The 14,749-nt window shown below is 36.4% G+C and overlaps 1 protein-coding gene across 1 annotated transcript; it reads right to left on the bottom strand.

Annotated features, from left to right (window-relative positions):
* Positions 1-2,682: 2,682 nt before the first annotated feature.
* On the bottom strand, positions 2,683-14,538 carry LOC118825108 (disintegrin and metalloproteinase domain-containing protein 28-like). Its single transcript, XM_036595642.1, has 7 exons — positions 14,389-14,538; positions 11,580-11,660; positions 9,595-9,688; positions 8,617-8,640; positions 7,247-7,364; positions 5,802-5,859; positions 2,683-2,877 (listed from the first exon to the last, which is right to left on the bottom strand). The coding sequence occupies exons 1-7, from the start codon at positions 14,536-14,538 to the stop codon at positions 2,857-2,859; spliced, it is 546 nt and encodes a 181-aa protein (XP_036451535.1). The 3' UTR covers positions 2,683-2,856.
* Between the last annotated feature and the right edge of the window lie 211 nt (positions 14,539-14,749).

The raw sequence follows: 14,749 nt of genomic DNA, 5'->3' as shown, positions 1-14,749 counted from the left end.
GAGGGGTTGAGGAACCTGCCTCTAGGGAGATGAAGGAAATAAACTGCAGATTTTTTTCCCTGATTAGTCTGATGAGTCACATTCAGGCTGATTTTGACTCTGGGGTTTATTCACGGTCTGAATGGAGATCAGCTGTGATTAGAACTTGGTCAGATGTTTACATTCTTTTCCCTCTATTCGACTTTTTTTTTTCCGCAGCCCCCGGTGTCCTATCAGTAGAACTGCTCTGCTGTTTTCTGAGTGTCCATGTGAAGTCCAGGGGCTCTCCAGTTATTTAGAAAATGTTTAGTGTTTATTAAATCTACAGTACCAAAGATTTGGTAACATTTTATTTGGAGTGGTATTTGTAGATGATTTATAAACTCTTAACAGATTATCAGTAACACATTAACAACATATCAGGGACAGCAGCAGTAGTGAAGCATCTGAATACACTGAAGTAAACATCTTGTAGACGTTGATACATTACTTTACACCTAACCTTAACCTCAACCCACAACCTAATCCTCATGTTTCGACATGTTCGACATGAGTCTGTTGAGTGTTTGTTTCATTTAAAAAAGACCTTAATAAAGTGTCACCACTTTTTTAATACCAAAAATGTTTTCATCAGTTTTCCAAAAACGTAACATATGTAACAGAAAGCTAATTAGCGTTCACCATTTTACTGTGCAAAACTACAGAAACAACTGCTGAAAGTCACCTAGTTGTGATGTGAGCACTTAAACTTTTCATGTGTTCAAAGCACCTTCAGGCCCAAAGAGTTTCAATATGAGCTTCTAACAATTCACTCTTTAAAAAGATGGTTCTTCAAGGGTTCTTTAGTATAGACATTGGTTCTATATAGAACCATGAACACTCAAAGAACCATTTGCATGCTTAAATGGTTCTCTGCATGGTGAAATGATTCTTCAGATTGATGTAGAATGTGGCACCAAAAAGCGTTCTGCTATTGTTACAATGTCAAGCTTGTATACAATAGAAAAACATTTTGGTTCTATATAGAACCCTTTTCAAAGAATATTTTATATGGAACCATATACAACACATTCTCTGTCAGTCTGAAGAACCATTTCACCATTTCACCTCTTTACTGAAGAACCCTTAAAGAACCATCTTTTTAAGAGTGTAGGTCGAACCAGAAAACCAAAAATCATTGTTTAGACAGAACCCGCTCTTCAGGGTTTGGGAGGGTATACTGGGGTGGTCAAGGATGTTGCTGTGAGACCACTTGACCTTTGCAGAGGTTTTTTCGTTTTCTTATTTATCCACAAAATAAAGTGTAGATTACATATTATACTGAAAAATTCAAGAGAAAGGAATTTGTCTCTAAACTTTTGATGGGCAGGATGTGTAACGTGTGAATTGTACACATGGGCAGTGCACATAAAGATAAACACTGTTTTTAAGTGAACAATATAAACAGCACAAGAATTTTATTTTGGCCAAACATAGTGTGGATAATTTACTGAATATGGTTCTAATCAGTTCTAGTCATTTACCTCATAAAACTGATGCATAAAGGGTGTACGATCATATCTACATCATATCAGCGGATGATTATTTAAAAAAAAAAAATCAGATGTTTACATTTGGACATTATTTTAAACTGACATTTGATGATGTGTTAATTGAACCCCAGAAGAGCAGAACAATGAGTATAATCAGAGTGTAATCAGATCTGCAGGTATTTGCAAATATACTTTTTAATTCTGCACATCATTTATTGACAAACGTATACATTTTTATTTTTTAATGTTTAAAAAAGTTTACAAATTTTGCAATGTACAGCAGAAAAAGTGGTTTAGCTAGACATACATGACTAAATAACAGGGTACACACAATGTAAGACACCGTTTACTGTAGAAGGTTGTACAAAATTAATCAAATATGTACAGTGATCTCTATCAAGCAGCTTCTCTATAAAGAAATATTTTGCATGTATTTACATAAAGACTGTACATAATGATGAATTAACACTACGTTCATTAAAGCTAGTCAACCAAGTCATGTACACTCAAAATTTCAAAATTTCTGTAAGAGAAACTTACCGAGAATTGTTCATAGTGGTGGTGATAGGAATAGACGTCCACCTCTAAAAGCTCCCTCACTGAAAGTTATTACATGAAATAGTTATGAATTCACTGCCTGATGACTGAGACACTGTTTCACAGTAGTTTTGTGATAAAGGTTTGGCCTAAAATGTATTTTAATCAATCTATTAGTGGTTGAGGGATACATGAAGGCAAAACAGTCCCAAAGAAAACTTACTTTTTCAGATTGACAACTTTTTCATCAACATTCAATATAAAACTCAGAAGACACGTGTAGGTTCACTGGTGGTTTTGGATAGTAAATAAAATGTCTATATTTGTGTTGTAGTCATGGCGACCCCAGGTTCCTATCACCACCACTGTAAACCACTCTCAATCACTCTGTTTACATCTCACACACTGAATTTTATAGAAATTTGGAAAAATCAGTGAAGTTCCCCTTTGAATGCAGAACTGAAAACCTGATTAAACTGTGTGTTTTTGTGCTGCTCTGCTGTAGATCACCCTGAAGGGCTCAGTGAGTCAGATCAGATGTGTCTGAACAGGAAAAATTACACAAGCGTGCTGATCCACAGAGGAATGATGAGCTACTGGAGTTAATTTAAAAAAGAAAAGGTTAAAAGGATCATGTTTGCTTCTGACAGTCACCAGAGCCTAGTCTTACTACCAGAGTAGACCGAGGGGTGTTCATGAAGAGTCACTGCAGGGTGATAAACGTAGAACTGCGTTACAGCAATCAGGCCTTCTGATACAGATGTCCCTGCTGGCGTTTACTGAGCTGGAAAAGACTGCACAAGTCTTGCTAGGGGATGATAAAGACTTTCTGGAAAAGGAACAGAAAAACATTTTTAATAATCTGGGAAAAAAAAAAGAAATCTGGAGTTGACTCACCTCACAAATCAATTCCTTCTTACTGTTGTGAGGTTGGACACAACACTGGTAAAAATCTAATTTAACCTAATGAGAAATTGTAGAACAGACTCAGTTCATATCACAATACCTACATTTAGAGTCAGTTATTCATTCAACCTAATGAGAAACTGTAGAACAGACTCTCTCATTTGTCTTTAACCGTCCCCTGTAAATTAGTTTAATGAATTATTTTAACAGCAATATTATAAAGAAAGCTGATTAACCAGCTGAAACCGATGTAACACCATGTCTGCAACATTTTCAACACAATCATTTTATCAGGCCTAGTCATTCATTTTTTTCTCTCAGTTGTTAGTAATATTTGTCTTAATTTATATTTCAAAATAAAAGTCTCTGTGCATTTAGAATCTGTTTGAAGTGATTAAAAAATAGTTAGATCTTGTGTGCAGGACAATAGGGGAGGTCCAAAGGTGGACCAGCAGTGGCATACAGGCAGCGGGGTGCCGAGCTAATAATAATAATAATAATAATAATTTTATACCTTTTATTTATCATATTAAATTAGAATCACATAAGAAAATGATACAGATCAAGTAAAAGGATAAATACCAAAAGATAAAAGCCTGGAGACTGATATAAGGTCCTATCTGGGTAATTCTGTTTACCAGTTTCTGTGTACTTGAGCACAGTTTTGATGTATTTGTGTTTTAATGTGATACACCTCAGAAAGTAAATGTATAATTAGTGAGCAAAGTAACTTTTCTCTCTGGAGTCTGACAGCCAGACAGAGGACTCATTAGTGTACACAAAAAAAGGTTATTTAAGGGTTTTTTAGCAAAGAAAATGGTTCTATATAGGACCATGAACACTTGAAGAACCAGTTGCATGATTAAACGGCTCCGTGCCTGGTGAAATCGTTCCTCGGATTAATGAAAATGTGCTGTATATAGTTCTATATAGCACCAAAAAAGGTTCTTCTACTGTTTCAATGTCAAGCTGGTAACAACAGAAGAACCATTTTTGTGCTATATAGAACTCTTTTCAAAAAGGCTCTGTATAGAAACATTCTCCATCAATCTGAAGAACCATTTCACCATGTAGAAAACACTTTAATCATGCAAAGTGTTCTTTGAGTGTTCATGGTTCTACAACCCCATTTCCAAAGAAGTTGGGACACTGTGAAAAATGTAAATAAAAACAAAATGCAATGATGTGCAAATCATTTAAACCCTATATTTCATTGGAAATGCTTCAAAGTCAACACATCAAATGTTGAAATTTAATTGTTTTTTGAAAAAATATATACTCATTTTGAATTTGATGCCAACAACACGTTCCAAAAAAGTGGGACGGGGGCAACAAAGGCTGGTAAAGTTGTGTAATACTAAAAAACACCTGGTGGTTGATTGGCAACAGGTCAGTAACATGATTGAGTATCAAAAAAGCATCCCAGAGAGTCTTTCAGAAGTAAAGATGAGGAGGGGTTCACCACTCTGTGAAAGACTGCACGATCAAATGGTGCAATAATTCAACAATAACGTTTCTCAACATAAAACAGTACAGAACTTTTGCTTTTCATCATCTATGGTACATAATATTAAAAGATTCAGAGAATCTGGAGAAATCTCTGTATTGCTGGCCATGATCTTTGGGCCCTCAGGCTGCACTGCATTAAAAACAGACATGATTCTTAGTGGAAATCATTGTATGGGCTCAGACACACTTCTGAAAACCACTGTCTGTGAAAACAGTTTGTCGCTGCATCCACAAATGCTAATTAAAACTTAATTTCCCAAAGAAACTACATAAACAGGATCCAGAAATGTTGCCACCTTCTCTGGGCCCGGGCTCATTTGAAATGGACTGATGGGAAGTGGAAAAGTGTCCTGTGGTCCAATGAATCAACATTTGAATTTCTTTTTGGAAATCATGGACACTGTGTCCTCAAGGCTAAAGACCACTCAGCTTGTTATCAGTGCACAGTTCAAAAGCCAGTATTCATGATGGTATAGTACAGGGGTGCATTAGTGCACATGGCATGGATCTGGCACATCTGTAAAGGCACCATTAATGCTGAATGATATATACATGTTTTGGAAACATATGCTGCCATGCAGACGACGTCTTTTTCAGAGAAGGCCTTGATTATTTCAGACAATGTCAAACCATATTCTACATGTATTACAACAGCATTGCTCTGTATTAAAAGAGTCCGGGTGCCTGCAGTCCAGACCTGTCACCACGGAAAACATTTGGTACGTTATAAAATTAAAAATATGACAAAGAAGACACTGAACTGTTGAGCAGCTGAAATCCTATGTTAACTAAAAATGGGAAAACATTTCACTTTCAAACTACAGCAGTTGGTCTCCTCAGTTACCAAACACTTGGGGTATTTTTAAAAGAAGAGGTGATGAAACGCAGTGGTAAACATGCCCCCGTCCCAACTTTTTCGGAATGTTTTGTTGGCATCAAATTCAAAATGGGCAAATATTTTTCAAAAAACAATAAAATTTCTCAGTTTCAACATTTGTTGTCTTTGTACTATTTTCAATGAAACATGGGGTTTAAATGATTTGCACCTCATTGAATTTTGTTTTTATTTACATTTTGCACAGCATCCCACCTTTTTTGGAAATGGGGTTTTATATAGAATCATTTTATTTACTAAAGAACCCTTGAAGAACCATGTGTGTAGTACAGAAGATGGTCTCACTTCATTTGGATAGTCCCCTATAGCCCCCTATAGATTATCTACAGATGTTCAAATTGTAAAAAATATCTACAAAGCATCTAAAGTGGGCTATCCAAATAAAGTGTTACCCAGAAGAGTTAATGCTAGCTGGTACTAACGTGTAGATGAAGTGAACGTACCGGTGTTTGCTTTATGTCTGATTTGCTTTGGTTGGTGTTTCCACCAGCTTCTGGTAGGCTGAGAAAAGAGTGTTGGAACCAGTTAGTTTACAGGACGTGAACTGTAGAGACTCAACAAATCAGCATTCATATACACAAATAAACACACTGTATTTAGTAAATACGGAACCATGAACTCTTGAACTATTTGCATGATTAAACTGTTCTCTGCATGGTGAAATGTTTTTTCAGACTGATGGAGAATATGTTGTTCATGGTTCTAAATAGCACCAAAAAGGGTTCTTCTATTGTTATAAGCTTGACATCGAAACTGTATCAGAACCCTTTTTGGTGCTAATCAGAACCATATACAACACATTCTCCATCACTCTGAAGAACGATTTCACCATGCAGAGAACACTTTAAGTGTGGAAATGTTTCTGTGCGTGTTCATGGCTCTACGTAGAGCCACTGTCCTTACTAAAGAACGCTTGAAGAACCATCTTTGTGTGAGTGTAGAAGCTGAACAACTACATCATAAGGATATTTGGTGCAATTCATTGTTTTACTATACATGCAAAGCTTTTCAGAACTGCAGCCTGGGTGGGTGTGACTGATGTAAGCTGAATAAGCAGTTGAAGGGGAACTCCACTAATTTTTGAAAATTCTTGCATAATTAAATGGTTAAAAGTGGTTTGGTGTGAAATGCTCTGTTCTAGAGAAACTTACCAAGTCAGAATTTGTTCACAGTGGTGGTGATAGGAACCAGACGTCCACCACTAAAAGCTCCCTGACAGGAAGTTATTACATGAAACTGTTATGAATTCACTGCCTGATGTCTGAGACATTGTTTTATGATAGTTTGGAGAACTTAAACTCCATTCATGGTGGAGGGACACATGCAGGGCACTGTGAGGCGAAATAGTCCCCAAAGAAAACTTATTATTTAAGATTTTCCACTATTTTCCCATCATCAACATTCATATAAAACTCAAAAGACACGTGTTTGTTATGGATAGCAAATAAAATGTCTATATTTGTGTTGTAGTCATGGCGACTCCTGGTTCCTATCACCACCACTGTAAAGAAATCTGAACAATTTCACACCAAACCACTCTGAATCGCTCTGTTTACATCTCACACACTAAATTTTGGAGAAATTCTCCTTTAAATGTAAATGCTTTGTTGCATTACAGAAACAGTGAGTTCAGGCAGTTTTTGCAGCTTAGTTTGCATATATGGGCTGTATGGACTGGGGAGTGAATAGTATATTTTAAAGATTTACATACAACTACTATTAGCTCTTATTAAAAAAATGAGCAAGGAAAATTTGTTTTTTTTTTTATATGGGCCCTTTAAATTTGTATATCTAGCTGTATTCTGCAGTTATTTATATTCCATGACTTGTATTCCCTGTTCAGCACTCATGTCTCAAGTCTTGTTTGGTGGGTGGTGCATTTATGTACCTTTGTCGGCTTTGCTCTTGTTTTCTCATCTTTATTCTCCAAACTGCAGCAACGGTTACAGCCACAACTAAAACGGTGAGAATCACAGCCAGACAAGCTGCCATGGCCGTATACGCTTCTGCAGAGAGAGAGAGAGAGAGGGGAGTGTAAAAAAGTGTAGTGTTTATCAGTGATCTGTTAAGGAAAATAGTTCAAGACTGAATGATTTTCTATTGAGAATTGTACTTTAAAGTTCAGTTTTCATATGCAGGTCTAAAGTCTCTCAATAGGTAAAGCGCTTAACCGCTTCACTGAATTGCTTAAGTGTCTTTGACATGATGTGCATTTTTTGTGTCCAAGTCCATTATTTTCACAAAAAATACTTTAATAAATAAATACATGACATTTCAAATTATTCAGCAATTCATCTTTTTATGTGAAAATTCTTCAGTGCATTCATATAAAAATCATTCATTTTAGTTCCTTTTTGGCTTTAAAAGTCTAAAAATGTCAGGTGGTACAACCATCCGACCATATATGTTGACTAAAAAACTCAAAACATGTAATTTAGTTATAAAGTTCTAAATAAAACGGTTTGGCCTGATTTTATGTTTGAAAACTTTAAAATAAAACCAAAAAATAAGGCGACTTGAAAAATGCTCAACTCAGAGAAAAAACCTTTTGTCTGCAAGTTCTTACTTCCTCAAATGTCAGGCAGCACAAACGAAAACAAAGAACTTTTAGTTTGGCATGCTTTTACGAAAGGTGGGCCAGTGTACTGCATCATGAAGAAGACCCCAAGTGACCTTCATGGTGCAATGCCAGGGTCACAGATTTAGTAAAAATGTGATGTTTGAGTCGTGGTTAGAACGGTTCAGTTTACCATGTCAGGTGGTCTAAACTCGGCAGAACCATGTAAATGTGGAATTATTATAATAATGTTTATTTATCTGAAAAAATGTAAGTGTAACTCAAGTTGAAGGACAAAGGTTTCTACGTGTTTCTAAGTAAATGCCTGTTTAATCTGACATTAGTCTGAAAAGTCAGGCGGCTCAACCAGTCAGTCAGATGGAGAAACCAGATCAGCACAGTTTAATAACTGAAACAGGCAGTTAAAGCTTTAATAACACTCACTATAATTAGGATAGGAAATGCATAGATATATAAATGCAAATATATATGCAGAGGTAAAAATGCACATCATGTCCTTTTTAATCAGATTTTTAAAAAGTTATTTTGAATACCTCATTTGTTAGTGACCCACATACAGAGCAAGTCAACATTTTCAAGTGAAATAACTGAAGTACTGGACTCTGACTGTGAGGAATGTCATTATGAATCATTATTTTCCTTTAAATTGTTGAGAAACAGAAATACTGCTGTACTCTTACCTCTGCTTAGTCCCGGTTCTGCATCTGCAACACACAGTATCACATTTCACTCACAGCTGCTTAGAGGTAAATGGTGTAGCAATAAGAATGTGACGGTTCAGTGGGATGCACTAATATGGGAACTGTGGGCAGTTTTTCATTCAAGATTCAAGGTTGGTTATATATATATATATATATATATATATATATATATATATATATATATATATATATATATGTATCTCCAAAATAGTAACTCTACAGGGGAGGACGAACATGTTTTAACTTTAATGTAAGGTAATGTAAAGAGATTTTATTTTAAGCCATTTTGGAGCATTTCTATTGGTCCATTCATCATGAAATTCCCACACAATGTAAAGGGACAGCCATGTTTAAATGATGCAGAAAAGAGTTCTTCCGTGGTATACAAGTTTGACATTGTACCAATAGCAGAACCCTTTTTAGTGCTATGCAGAACCATGCACAACATTGTCCTTCAGTCTGAAGAACCATGGAAAGAACCACTTAAGCAAATGTTTCTTTAGGTGTTCAGGGTTCTATACAGAACTATTGTCTTTACTAAAGAACCCTTAAAGAACCATCTTTTTTTTAGAAAGAAAGAAGTGGCACCAAGCAGTGCAGGTGACTGACAGTGTTGATGAATTAATCATATGAACGTATCTGCAGATGCTGATTCTGATACATAAACAGTTATTAAATGGGCTACATCCACCTGCATTAGTTTTACAGAGAAATATAACACTGTTAAATGCAGTAAAATGAATAAGATGCACTCTGCGTTACCTAAACACTCTGCTGTTCTGAGGTTCCATAAATACATCAATATATATATAATTTAAAAACTGAATTGAATTGTGGTGAAATTTGAGATTTTCATGATGCTGGCGAATCAAATGACAGGTCAATGTGATATGCTGTGTTTACTGGAGTCAGTACTGTGAATGTAGTTTGTGTTTGTTTGTGTGTGTGTGTACTCACTGTTAGTATAGATGATGTGGTCTGTGTAGCGATTTGTACAGTCTGGTGGGACCCAGCCAGGAATACACTGACATTCTGCCTTATTATTACACACCTGTAAGACAAAAACATGGTTTTGCACAAACTGTATTTGTGATGGATGATTCAGAACAAATTAGAGATGAGTCAGTATCATTTTTGTTAGGTAATACATTTTAGTGCTCTATTTTTTATTTTTTGAGTAACCTACTTAGGATAAAGTAGTTGTTAGTGTAAATGAGTGCAACGTACATTAACCCCTTAAAATCCCAGGCTTATTACATATTAAGGCTTAATATTCAGTAACTACAGGGGCTTCAATGCAAACTAGCCGAGTTATTATGTTACAGAAATGTATAATAAAACTTTTGGCCCACCAGCGGGCCCTGGCCATTTAAGGGGTTAACCTCTTGGACCTCCTAAATGTCTCAAAAGTCTGAGGGGTCCATGAAAATAAATTTACTTTCACGTTATGCTGTCCATCAAGGAAAAATAAACACTTAAATACAAATTCAGTGAAGCTTATTGTTTATCTGCTTCACCCACAATCAGCTTCTGTCTTTAATAGTCTTAACTAGAGCTCACGCTTCCAGTTTTCCATCTTGTTGGAGTCTTTTGATTGGCTGGTTGAGCTGTAGCTGAATGTCCTCTAAAGCCAGACAGACACTGTGTGATTTTAGAAATCTTGTCTTTTGGTGACTCGCACTGTACGTTTGAATAGACCATTATGTTCGGACACAGCTATGACATATATACTTGCACTGTATGAAAATGCTCCGTCTGACTGACCTGCAGTCAGACTCTGTCTACAGACCATTATCAATGAAGCTGATTCATTCAGAATAACACGAGTACTGAGCAAACACACTGGGACACTGAGCAGCGCTGCTAACCACGCTGTGCTCTGAAATATACACACACAGCCTGTTTAACAAAGACAGTTTACACAAATCACAGTATTAAAGGTGTATACCTCGTAATTCTACTCTGTCAAACAGAGTAAAGTCAAATATACAGAATTTGGTAGCAAATGTTGACTTTTTTTGCCTCCGTTTTCTTCACCTGCTTGTCTTCACCTGTACTGGGGAAGTGGTTGTAATTGCGTTTGTGTGTGTTTAAAATGGGCTAAAATCACACACTGTATGTCTGGCAAGAATCTTTGTGTCCGACCTCCACGGTGTCAGTAACACTTCTCTGTGTGAGAAGCTTACGTCACTCTGCTTACGTCACTCTGCTTACGTCACTCTGCTTACGTCTCATGCTTACGTCACTCTGCTTACGTCACTCTGCTTACGTCACTCTGCTTATGTCACATGCTCAACTGGTATCTGATGTTGGTATCGCTGAATTTTTTTTATGAGTAAATGAGCATGATAACTGATCTGTACTCAATACCAGTATCAGTACTGATGCATTCCTAGAACAAACGAGTCAACACTGAATACCTGGGGCACATTCAGTCTCACAACATTGTGCATAGTTTTGCTATGGTTTTCAGGTTAAACAACATGTTTTGTGCAGCTTTGAGAACCGTTTTCTCTCATTTGCGTGTCCGAGGTGTTAGCCAATCAGCAGTGACGTGTATATAAACCCCGCCGTATCAAAAAGGCAGTGCACACAATGTATTCTAACAAAGTCCTCTACAAATGTGGCCGCTGCAGCTTGTACTCAACAATTAAAGACATTAGAAGTGGTGTTTTGTAGTGTTAAACATGTTTTTAAACCCACTTCATCAGGCTCCAGAAATTCTTCAGAAAGGACGCCTTGTATGGCCTTCTCAGATTCCATAGTTGCAATGCTTGCGTAACACAGCAGAGTGTAAACACACCACTATTTCCATTTAAATAAATAATAATAAATAATTTCACTATGTTTTGCTGGGTCTGAACGCAGCCCAGGTACAGGTGTGTTAGCAGTGAGTAAGCATAAACGTAATAAATGAGTTTATTAACAGTTTTAAAGCTTACCGCATTTCCTTTGCAGGTTATAGAGCAGTTGATTTCTCCATAGGCCACGTCCAACTCCACACATGCGCTGTTACTGCATACCTGCACACATCAGCGCACGATCAGCTACATTTATCTGTCCTATATTAGCACTAAGGCTTATGCTGATTGTTTTTGGCTATGTCTTCATTTTAAGATTAACAAAGAAATGTGAGGCTTTTAAAGGCTGTGAGCCAGATTGATAAAACTGGGTTGTAACAGCGCTAAACCACACAAAGTGGTACAGCACAATAAATATGAGCTATTCATAAAGACACCGTGGCGGAGGTTAGCACACTGGTGTCTTTTTAATGCTGCAGTATTTTCACCAGTGTTTTAAGCAAGATCCAATCAAAATCCACATATAAATGAGCTCATACATATTAAAACCCCACTTAGTGAAGCTCCTTTTTGGCTGCAAAAAGAAATGAAACCAGAGAAACAAATAAAATCAAAATTCTCAGAAAAAGAGCTGCAAATTTTAAGGGAAAAAGTCCTGCAAGGAATAGTAAACTGTGTAGTAAAGAAGCTTTTAACTTTTAATCAAGAAATAAATGTTTCTTTATCAGAAAATGTTTTTACTATTTAAAAAAAATGGCATTTATAAAAAAAATATATTTAAAATTCAACTTTTAATTGTAGTAACTATATTTTCATATGCAAGATTTTATTTACCAGTTACATAATCCAATAATAGCAATGCAAAAATTCAAGCAATTATAGTTACAATAATTATTCTAAAAAACGTTTAACATTTTGTATGTTTTATTGCAATTAAAAATTAAATTGACATGCTGAAATTCTATTTGTGGCGCGCTGTTTTAGCTTCAGGAATTAAGTTTACATGTGTGAAAATTAAATTTCAACAAGTATTTAATTCTTGATTTCAGGAATTTGATTTGCACTTGTGACAAATGTGAAATATGAACTAGTAAAATCAGTTTTTAATTGTAAGAAATGTCAAATTTAACATATGTACGTTGAATTCTTTGTAAAATCCATTGTAAACATAATAGTATTAAAAGTTTAAACTGCTTGCAGTGAAATCAGTTGGAACAAGTAGTCAGAATCTCAAAATGTCAAATTAATCTTCGCTTGATGGATTACAGGATAACAGGACAGCAATTCACCAAACACTGAATCTGTCGCAGGAAGAAGAGGCTGTTTTAATTACAGTGCAGTTGAACCTGCTGATCTGAAATCCTGCTTAAGCGAGTCGTTTTTCTCCTCTGTTCTCCTCCAGCAGCTGTTAGAAGGTTTGTCATGATGTTCATTCCATACAGGTCAAAATGTGTCTTTTAAATAATTTGTTTCATCAGCTCAGTGTGTGTGTGATTTGTTGCATGTGTGAATACAGTGTTTCCAAACATGTTTAGAAAATATTTAATATTTTTGCAGAATTGTGTTATGTGATGAATCACTACTGCCATATTTAAATTAAGAAAACACACAGCTACGCCTCACATCATACAAGAGGTAGAACTCAACGGTTATCCTCATTTATATAGGTGTGAAGTATAGGGACCCCCTGGATGTCTCAAAATCACAATTCTGGGGCTCCTTGAAAATAAACTTACTTTGACGTTATGGTGTTTGTTAGGGTAAAAAGACGCTCAAATCCAGATTCAGTGAAGCTGATTGTTTATCTGCTTCACCCACAATCAGTTTCTGTCTTTGGTATCTTAACTAACTAGAGCTGCAGCACTGCTCTGCCTCAGGGTGGCGCTGTAGCAGACTGGTTCACCCAGTTAGTCCTTCATAGTCTAGAAACTGTAACTCTGCCTGGATTCCTCTGAAAAATTTTACAGTGTGCTGCAGCAGATCTGGAAATCTGAAAACTCGTTTCCCAAGAGTGACTGTTCCTCATTTCTCACACTGAAGACAGAAGAGGAGATGAGTAAGATCTCAGGTAATGTGAGGAAGAGCGCATTACCACACTAGAACAGATTTTTGTTGCCTTTAAAGCAACAGTGTTGCTATGGAGAGTGAGTAAGCAGCCAGCTAACATGGGACCCCCGAATACCAGGGGATACTTCACACACAGTTTATGAATAAATGTGTTACCACCACACTGTTACATCTTACATCACAGTAAATCTGGTGCTGAGTTTTATGAATCTTCTGCTGCTTCTGCTTTTAAAGTTAAAGAAATAGCCAAAAAATGAAATTTAAATGTTAATGTCTTTTATCCTAAATGTAGTCCATCAGCCGAGGCATGTTCAGTGTCTGAAATTAGCTTCTTTAGTTTTACACTGGAGCTACGAGGCTAATGTAGCAACACTTGACACAGTTTTTGGCCAACTTCAGACACCAAACCTACCTTGGCTGATAAGCTGCATTATGTTTATGAGGAAGTAAGAACGTGTTCAGTTTTCCCTTTTAGTAAGTTTGACCTTTGTACTCTCTTTTTTACACTCATTTTCACCTGGTTGCTCTGTTTAACTACACTCTTAAAGAAGGTTCTTCAAGGGTTCTTTAGTAAAGACAATGGTACTGTATAGAAAACTGCATGCTTAAATGGTTCTTTGCGTGGTTAATGGCAAGCTTGAAGCTGAGAAGAACCCTTTCTTGTGTTATATAGAACCATATTCAAAAACATTCTGTATAGAGAATACAGAACACATTCTCCATCAGTCTGAAGATCCACTTCACCATGCAGAGGACCTTTTAAGGATGCAAATGTGTTCATGGTTCTATATAGAACCACTGCCTTTACTAAAGAACCCTAGAAGAACCGAGTATAGTACCTGATGAAGTCTATCAAAGTGAAAGAACGTCGAGTTTGTCTCACCTGTCCATCTCCACACTTTGTCCCGGTTTTGACCTGCCCATAGTCCATGGTGGGGTCACTGTAAATCGTGACTTTGCATGAACCCAATGTCACTCCTGTCCCAAACAGCGGCGCTGCTGTTCCATTAGAGCAGAAAAGCTTTCCACACATTATATCCCTGTGGGAAAAAAACATAACATAAATGTTACTGATCCTCAGATGGAAACTCAACTGAGTAAAAGTTTACAGTGTAAAGTAGAAGAATACAGTGTACAAGCACAAGATTAAACTGCACAATCTAAAGAACATAAAATAAAAGTATAAATATGCATAAATGAGTATATATAAATAGACAGACTGGTCAGGTAGTACATTTGTCATT

This window comes from Colossoma macropomum, unplaced genomic scaffold (assembly GCF_904425465.1).
Source record: "Colossoma macropomum unplaced genomic scaffold, Colossoma_macropomum, whole genome shotgun sequence".
NCBI classification, from domain to species: Eukaryota; Metazoa; Chordata; class Actinopteri; order Characiformes; family Serrasalmidae; genus Colossoma; species Colossoma macropomum.
The sequence above is the reverse complement of the archived record's forward strand: the minus strand, read 5'-3'. Positions and strand labels throughout refer to the sequence as shown.

What these genes read in the sequence shown, in the direction of transcription:
- LOC118825108 (XM_036595642.1), bottom strand. Translation starts at nt 14,538, where the DNA reads ATGTGTGGAAAGCTTTTCTGCTCTAATGGAACAGCAGCGCCGCTGTTT. An exon ending in TAACCTGCAAAGGAAATGCG is followed by an intron (nt 9,689 to 11,579) that starts GTAAGCTTTAAA and finishes TTTGTCTTACAG; the next exon opens with GTGTGTAATAATAAGGCAGA. An exon ending in AGAACCGGGACTAAGCAGAG is followed by an intron (nt 7,365 to 8,616) that starts GTAAGAGTACAG and finishes CTCTCTCTGCAG; the next exon opens with AAGCGTATACGGCCATGGCA.